General features: G+C 29.4%; 1 protein-coding gene across 2 annotated transcripts in view; it reads right to left on the bottom strand.

Annotated features, from left to right (window-relative positions):
• LOC111636116 (inactive peptidyl-prolyl cis-trans isomerase FKBP6-like) overlaps positions 1-8,932 on the bottom strand; it is a 17,212-nt gene extending 8,280 nt beyond the window's left edge. The window contains exons 1-3 of one of the 2 annotated variants that reach the window (XR_002758486.1): positions 8,916-8,932; positions 8,553-8,793; positions 5,334-5,464 (exon numbers count right to left, since the gene is read on the bottom strand). Coding sequence is in view for 1 of the 2 variants with exons in the window: in XM_023381289.1 (XP_023237057.1) it covers positions 5,334-5,464; positions 8,553-8,600 (179 nt within the window). In the remaining variant the exon portion in view is untranslated. The remainder of the gene's footprint in view (positions 1-5,333; positions 5,465-8,552; positions 8,794-8,915) is intronic. The other variant, XM_023381289.1, reaches the window with a different exon arrangement.
• Positions 8,933-9,702: the final 770 nt, after the last annotated feature.

Genomic DNA, 9,702 nt, shown 5'->3' with positions numbered 1-9,702 from the left:
GGATCTGTGGTCGATCAAAACTTGGCAGCTCCATCGTGATAACGCATCCGCCCATTCTGCGCATCTGATTCGGGCTTTCGTCACCAAACACAATACTCCTGTGGTTCGTCACGCTCCGTACTCTCCCCACATGGCTCCATGTGACCTTTGGCTATTTTCCAAGCTGAAAATGCCGCTAAAAGGAACCCGAATTTAGTCGAGAGAAGACATTGTGCGAAATCTGACGGACCGGCTGATGGCCATTCCAAAAGATGCGTTCCAGCAGTGTTTCCAGCAATGGCAAGAACGCTGGGAGAAGTGTACACATTACCAAGGAGAATACTTTGAAGGGGATTAGGGTTTTGTATCTCAAAATCAATAAATTTATTTTTGCCGACCAAAGGTCCGATACTTTTTGAACAGACCTTGTATATCAAATCTTTTTAATAAACAAATACTTTCACATACAACATACTCATAGAAATGGCATATTCAGAGAGTTAAAACCAAGTAAAAAAAAATCACTGACTAACTATATATATATATAAATCACCAAAAAATGTTGTATTTTCTTCATCCAGCACTGCAGAGGCTACAGAAAAAAAGGTCTAGAAAGGTCAAATTTTAAACAAGCCTTTCTCATTATCAGTGGGTGCTCATAAAACTTCTGGGCCAATACATCAAAGTTCATGGTGTTCCCCATAGGACTATTTTACTTTTATAACTTAATTTCATGCTTATAATGATAAAATTACACTGAAATAAATTATTTTCATTCAAAATGTTATGCAAAATAACAAAATGCCAAATTTATGCAAATTAAAAACTTTTACCAACAGATTATATTGAAAGCATTCAATTGATAGCAGTCACCGATCTCCAACCAAATTGTATGCCATTGTCTTAAGTCTTGATGTAATAACACAATCATTAACAAAAGAAAAGAAGAAAAAAAAATTGATATCCAAACAAAAATATCTAAGATTAAAAAAATTGCAGTAAGTAAAAAGTATGACAATTTAGATTACAGTCAAATTTCTTTTTCTTAAAAGTTTTTCTTTGGTAAAGATAAGCTTGGCACTTTAAAGCAAAATGTAGGAAACAATAATACAGGTAAAAACCTTGTGGGTACTGCTTCAAAACATCAAGCTTATCTTTACCAAAGAAAAATGTCTAAGAAAAGAAATTTGACTGTAATCTAAATTGTCATATTTTTTACTTGGCATAATTTTTTAACATCTTGAATGTTTTTGTTTGGATATATTAATGATTTAAGATTTAAAATCAAAAAATTATTTTGAAAAAATAAATATACTTAACAGTACAGTTTGTTGCATCTAATATGGGGACACTGTTGCAGGAGGATGCTAGGCATACAACACTAATAGCATCATTTTGATTTTGCATAGTTATGATTTTGATTAATTTCAAGTTAAAATTAATATTTTTATAAACACTAGTGCCAATCAAAATAATTCTCTTAGCGTTCCAAATTGTGCATTGTGCATTCTCCCATGAGAGAACCTTCACATTAGATGCTACCAGCCACCACTGATATTTGATAGAATTTATTTTTATATATATATGTTACAGTCAAAACCTGTTTTTAGTTAGAACGCGTTTTAACTAGTTGAAACTAGTTTATACTGAATGTCTTTGTTAAAACCCGTTTTGTCTAGTTAAAACTAGTTTTAACTCAAATTCATTTTTGACTACANAATTTTCATTAAAATTCTAGGAAATTTTCCTATGGGCATTAACAGAGCTTTTTTGTACCCATTATGAATTCAGCCTGGCCTACAATGGAGTGACCAAATGGTGAGGAACATGGTCAACTGGACTAGGATGGGAAGGACTAGAGAACTTACACATTGTCAGATCTCTAATTATATAGGTTAAATCCTATTGACTTACTGCTGACCTTGGTTATACAGATATCTTAGCTTAATGTGGTTTTGCTTAACGTGCAAAATTAATTGCAGCAGTCTCTTTATCTAGGCAGCAGAAGTTTTAATTAACATTAACAATTAACATAAAGTTTTAATTAACATTACCAGCTGTCTTTACTTAAACAGATACCATATTTGATTAATACAATTTTGATATACATGGTAAAATTGAGGGATTAAGTAACCATGTTAATAAAGAAATACCTGTAGAACTGAAAATTATAACAGCTTCCAATCCCAAATTCTTATACAAATCAAAGAAAACTAACTGAACATCATGTGCAGAATTGGTTACTAAATGGAATATAGTCACTGGTAAACAAAAACTATATGAATCTTTTCATCATAACTGCCTTAACTGTACAACAAAGTTCCCAGCATTCATTATAGTATAGGTTTGCATGAGTGCTCAAGAAGAGTGTCAGTACTCTGCACGTTATCAATGGAACAGTGAATGAAGAATATCACATGATCCTTCAAAACAACCTTCTTTTATACTTGGAAAAACTGCAGAATCCAGATATAATTTTTTAACAAGATGGGGACGTTATCATTCTGCTAAAACTAGGGCATGGCTTACAAATTACAATATTAATGTGTTGAGTTAGCCACCTAGCAATCCTTTCTTCTATTGAAAATCTATGGGGAACATGAAAATATTTTATAGAAAAGATCTCAAAGGACAGTGACTGGATTAGGCCAAAAAGTCCAGGAAATATGGATGAACATTAGGCTTTATTAATACAATGTGCGAACATGTAAATGCAATCTTACTAGCAAAAGTGATGTAACCAGATACTAATTACTAGTGCAAGAGGTATTTTCCATCAATGCTAGAGATGTCTTTAGTTTTTATTCTTTGGGTCATTTCTCCAGATATTTATTTCTAAAAATTCAAATGCTTGCATAAATTTTAAATTGTGCTATTTATGCTCCCAAATGTCACAGTTTAACTCAGGCAATGAATTTGTTTACAATAATTTTTTCTCCTCTTTCCTTTTACTGTGTTAAAAATACAACAGTTTAAAATCAAGATGTGTCTAAGATATTTTTTTGAGTAAACTGTACAACTTAAAAAATTTCTAACAGAATAATGTGACCAGTCTAATTTGTGAAAAATTGTGTAAGAAATCCATTGGTTAAATTTCGAGGTTTCTTTACTCATTTTGAAGTTATCATATGTTAGATGTTCCACAGGATGCTTTCATGTGCATTCTCTTTCACTTTTTTTTAAATCACCTGCAATGTTACAATGATGAATGCCATTGCTTTTGACAAAGGAAAGAATCAACACCATTCTTTATACTGTGTAGATAAACTTACAAAACATTGATGTAAACTTCAACCATCACTCAAAATCATTGGTAGCTGATGGTTAAAAACCACTGACAGTGGTCCCATGCCTAACCCACAAGCTGGCAGAACAGTTTTTTTTATATGTTTAACACCTAAATAGGGGTGTTTCCCCCATAGAAAGTCCTCTCAGAAGGCATTCACTTGGTGATTGCCCTTGTGTTGTATTGCCTTATTACACCATACAACAATGTATCACCTGCAGTACAGTGGCAAAACTTGTTAAGAACTTTCAAGAAACAGAAAATATTCACAGGGAAAAAGAAGCAGGATTCAGAGATAGCAAAGCCATCACTATAATACTGAATGACAAAAATACCTTCATAATAACATGCACGTAAAATCATTCTATGGAACATTTAATGTGTGATACTTTCAAAATAAATAAAGAGATTTCAAAACAAATTTACTATTAAATTTCTCAATTTTTCTACAATTAGACTGGCCACATAATCTATTTAATATCAAAATTTTTAAGTTGTATTCAAGATGACAATTTTCAATGTGGCTTTAAGATTGGGCAATATATATACCCAGGTACAGTACACCTATTAGTCTAATATATAATGAAGAAGATTAGATTCATCTAACATTAAGTTTCTTAACGATATTTTTAGATAGTTCCTGATTTTACAATTACTCCATGAATCATGAATATTTTCCTGAAATGTGGATTTAAGTTTTAATCTTTCAGTTTATATATATATAGACCAGCTTTTTTATATTCATGGAGAAGTTAATATTGATTTTGGATTAGTTTTTACATTTTTATGTCTTATTATGTTAATTTCATATATTTTTGAGAAAGATTAAAACTTAAATTTTAATAAATGACTCAAATTCATAGTGTCGTGACTTTAAAATTTTATATTCACAGTAGGCTTATTTATTTTTGCAATGTAAAAATAATATAACGTAAATCATAATGCAAAATATGAAGCATACACTTTTGGATTTACATAAAGTTTTGAATTATGAGATAGTGTTATAGACATGGTCCAATCCAGACCACCACATGAAAATTGTCCAGACCATCAATAAACTGCAAGTTTCCATACCATCCTGTTTTTTCATCTGGCTTTCTCCCATATTAATTATCCAAAACAAGTACAGGAACTGCCTAACTCAAATGTTATTTAGAACAATGCATCCAAATTATGACATTATGTACAACTGATTTCACAGCAATAGTTAGGAAATGCAAATTTCTCTCATTAATTGTGAAAATTAGTTTGAATTAATAAACAAATAATATAGCATATGATACTTTGTATACCCAAATAAAGACAACAGCATGACCAACAACTTCCTCTCACTTCTGCCTACCAGTTTAATAACTGAGAGTACATAATCCAGATCAGCAGTATATCTGCCAGTTCTATAATTGGACCTTACTACAAATTAGTTAAGTAGAGTTGATGTAAAGACTGACTGACAGTAATTAAAACTGATCAGTAACATATACTTAATGTTATTCTATATTGATATGTTCTACTAAATCACACCATTACTATTTTTCACAATGTTTACAAGGAATATAAAATATAATAAAAAATATCATAGAACTATAATCATATTTTATCAATATATGATTACTTGTTACACAACTAAAAAAAAGTGGACATTTTTAACTGGTTTCAATATTTTACTGAGGCATTGCATCTAATAAAAGGTTCTCTCTGAATGGAAAATTTTTTGGGGTTCTGAAGATTGTGAGTGACACATTTATTAAGATACTTTTTGTTTCTTCAATATAATTTTAACATGTAAATACTATCAACCATTTTTAATCAACTGTTTGCATTCTCAAATAAAGTTAACTTTTTTTAATCTATTATGAACAAACTAAACATTTATAATAATAAATAAAATCTAAAGTAACTTAAAATTAATGTAGATTAATAAAAAAGTTTTAGTGCATAATGTTGATTAGCTTTCAAAAGGAGGCATCCATCTATAAAGTTCCAATTTGATTTGAATATCTCTTATAATAATGAAATAAGTCAGATGAAAATTATTGTAATCTAATAAATCTGTAAAAGAAATACTTACACAAATTTTAAAGGAGTGCCTCGAAGTCTAGTTGAATCAAATGGCTCATCACTATATTCTAAGTAAGCATTATAATGGATGGTAACGAATGCCTTACTTGGCAATTCTATTCCAAATCCCGTCTTTAATTCCTAAATAATAACATAATTTTAGTTTATGAAAAAAATTTTAAAATTTTGACAAAAATATTTTTTGAATACAACAGTAATTGAAATGGCCTAAACATTTGCATTTTGAATTTTCTATACTACCAAGAATATATACAAAACTATTTTAAAATACTACATTTACATGAATGTAAGATGCACTTTTTTCAAGTTTTAGCATCTATGAAAATATCCTATGTCTTAGATTCAATGTATTAGATCATAATTAGTAACCTCTAGTGCCATGTGTCTTATTTCTCTGTCACTAATTCCATTGTATTACTTTAATAATTTCATTAGACCAATATTCATAATATTAAATATCTGAGGTCAACTTAGCTTAATCTCATTAGTCTATTACAGTAGCATCGTATATATAGTTGGATGAAAATTCCAAAGTTATGCAGCACTCTTAAGAAATTTAAATCGTCAGAAATGCAACATGATACTGAATATAAGAATAACTGCACATGAAAAGATGCAAGCATCAAATTCAGTACTGATTCAAAACAGCCTAAAAGAGTGAAGAGCTTATGATTTTGATGCTATGGAAGACGGCAACGTATAACTTATTTTTACTGTGAAATATATACTCAACAAATTTATGTCAACAGAGTCAGTTCTATTGATTCTATTGACATAAACTTGTCTAGAGTTGTCTATTTTTCAAAAAATTTTTGGGTGCATATATAGTAATTAAAGTGCCTGTTAGATTCAAGTAAGTACAGTACAGTAAGTTATAAATATTACTATTACAACAATAGAATAGGGATGGCAAACTTTTTAGAGTTTGCATGCCATATAATGAGTATAATTATCTTTTAAAATGTTTGTGTTTGTCAAAGGTTTAGGTTTCGAATAACAAATGTACAAATAAAACATACATGCTTTAATTAGAATATTATTTAAAAACTGATTGATAAAAGACACGATAAACCAAAATCACATGATGTGTTACATGCCAGATGACTTCGCCTGCATGCCACAGGTTTGCAACATGTGGAATAGAATATATATATGTATATATTACATTTCATTTCTGGCTCTGTTATATATAACAGAAGGAAAGTATGATGATCAGTCAAAAAGTGAACCTGAAAGATTTTTACATTTTTGGACTCAAGGAACCTTAAAATGTCAAGAAATGCAAAACATTTGGGGATTTTTCCATTTATATGCATTTGTGTGTGTGCATGTGCATGCATGCAGAGCATAATTTTGTTTCCCAAACATTAAAGCTTAATACCATGCTTTTTATTGAAATTTTCTGAAATTTTTCAGGGAGGTTTGTGTATTAGGGAGGATGATGCTATTAAATTTAGATTGATAAAGGTCAAGGGAATAGGGAGATATAGGGGGTCATGTGTCATACCTCAAGGTGGTCAGACATAATGAGGATTTTACTCATTATTTGCATTTACAATTTCTTTTATAAAACTACCCCTAACCCTCAAAATTGCCATTTGCCATTTTATAATTATTAATTATATTAAATGTTGTTTTAATAAAATATTATAACAGATGGCACCATATGCAGTTTTAAATGTTGTTGCCAGGTAAGTTAAGCAACTCATTGCTGGATTTTATATTAATAGAAATGAAACGTGTAAATCCTTGCTTGAAAGACAGTGAGTTGCTTTATCAGCATTTCAAGCAATGCTTTATGATCTACATTTGTGATTATGTTTCATAATCATTTATCTATACTTGACTTGAAATTTTGAATTACACCCTGACCCAAAGGTTGAGTGATTTATGTCTGGATGTGATGCAGTATTGTCAAGACACAAAAGCATTTTCTTGTTTTGGTGCATTTTCCTGTTCAGTTATTCCATCCACTCTGTCATAATTTCTATCATCATCTAGGACTTTGTTTAATTTCCATTCAATTTAAAATTTTGTAATGTCTGTATTCTTGAAAAAACTTTGTTTCGTAGCCTTTCTAATTAGCAGGGATTGTGCATAACAGAACTACAGTCGACCCCCCATAACACTGTTGATTATTCCATTTTATATGAATTACATGTTGTACGAGTCACTTAGATTTTATAAATACGTGAGCTGTTCACAGCCCGGCAACACTTGGGCGATCTGCCTAGGGAATTAATTTTACTACTTTAATTTTACTACTTTAGAGACCTGAAATGGTTTTAGAACATAAATGTTTACTTTTATTTGTAGTAAATATTGTTAGAAATGACAAGTGCAGCTTTATTAAGGTTAATCAGTAGATGTTTAATTATAAACATTATGACTATTTTAAACATTTATATTTGTTTAAAATTGTAATAAATTTGCTACTCAGTTTAGATATTAAATTGTAATAAAATTGCTACTCAGTTTAGATATTAAACTTCTTTTTATGAGAAATGTCTAAAAAGGTGAGTAAAAAAATATTAAATGTAAACAGATGATTATAATATTATGTAGAAATAGTCTTAATGTGTATTTTATAAAAATGGATGACTGGAGAAGAGTGCTAAAGACATTCAAAATGCATATCATTATTGGAAAAATTAAATAAAATCATTGCATCATGTGCTGATCCTGTCTTCTTTAGAAGACTAAATTAAAGAGAGTTTACTAACAGCATGGTTCTCTAAATTTCAAATTATGTCGCTTTAAAAATTTTTCAAGCCATCCATTTGAAGCTTTGATGTCCATAGCACTTAATTTAGATGCAAACTGTAAAGCTTTGGCTTGTATGATTGATCTTGATATAGAAATGTGCCAATTCCTGACTCTGCAGAATCATTGTATTATTTCTTTTTTCAAAGAGTGCTATTCCCACTTTGTAACTATTAAATTTGACAGTTGCAAAGATTTTTATTTTAAGGTTAAGCATAAATAGAATGTTCTTTGATTGAATACAAAACCAAAACCATTTTAAATATTTACAATTTCTGAATTAAATCTTAAAATATAGTTTATAAAAATAAAAGATTCCTTAATAACAACAACAGTAATTTGAAAACTAACCATATAAAATTCTTTGAAGTTTAATAGTTTTTTTGGCTTGATAAAAAATATATATGCATACAACCAAATAAATATTAATCAAAATATTGCTTACTTTTTTAAAAATTTGATTTTCTACAAGTGGTGTCATTGTTTTCATCATCTTTTCAAAAGGAGTTTTAACATCAAAATCATCATTATTATTTTCATCATCATTTTCATTTTGAAAATATAAACATTCTCGATTTAAAGCTTTCAGAAGTTCTTCATTATTGAAATAATTCAAATTATTTTCCTCAGGAACAACATCATCATCATCATCTTTAATACAGAATTCTGTTCCTGAAATTAATTTCCTAAGAGAAAAAAAAATATATATATAAATCAAATCTTTTTAATAAACAAATACTTTCACATACAATATACTCATAGAAATGGCATATTCAGAGAGTTTAAATCAAGTAAAAAAATTACTGACTATATATATAGGAATCAAAGTTGCCAATTTTCAGGGGTCGATTTCTCCTCCTCCAAACACCTAAAATAAATAATTTTGAACATCTCATTCAAAAGAAATTTTTTTTATATAGTGTGCAAATTTTTTTTCTATGAAGGGATTGCAAAATGTAAGCAATCGAACAGTGTAAAAATCACCAAAAATGTTGTATTTTCTTCATCCAGCACTGCAAAGGCTACAGAAAAAAAGGTCTACATAGCTCAAATTTTAAACAAGCCTTTCTCATTATCAGTGGGTACTCATGAAACTTCTGGGTCAATACATCAAAGTTCATGGTGTTCCCCATAGGACTATTTTACTTTTATCACTTAATTTCATGCTTATAATGATAAAATTACACTGAAATAAATGATTTTCATTCAAAATGTTATGCAAAATAACAAAGGCCAAATTTATGCAAATTAAAAACTTTTACCAACAGATTATATTGAAAGCATTTGATTGATAGCAGTCACCGATCTCCAACCAAATTGTATGTCATTGTCTTAAGTCTTGATGTAATAACACAATCATTAACCAAAAAAAACACTGATATCCGACTTTTGATTGGGACTAGTGGGACAAAAATATCCGAGATTAAAAAAATTGCACTAAGTAAAAAAATATGACAATTTAGATTACAGTCAAATTTCTTTTTCAAATTTAGGAGTTTTTCTTTGGTAAAGCAAAATGTAGGAAACAATAATACAGGTAAAAACCTTGTGGGTACTGCTTCAAAGCACCAAGCTTATCTTTACCAAAGAAAAAT

Source organism: Centruroides sculpturatus, unplaced genomic scaffold, assembly GCF_000671375.1.
Source record: "Centruroides sculpturatus isolate CEXI.00-Female unplaced genomic scaffold, Cexi_2.0 scaffold965, whole genome shotgun sequence".
Classification (NCBI taxonomy): domain Eukaryota; kingdom Metazoa; phylum Arthropoda; class Arachnida; order Scorpiones; family Buthidae; genus Centruroides; species Centruroides sculpturatus.
This window is presented reverse-complemented; position numbering and strand designations above follow the sequence as displayed.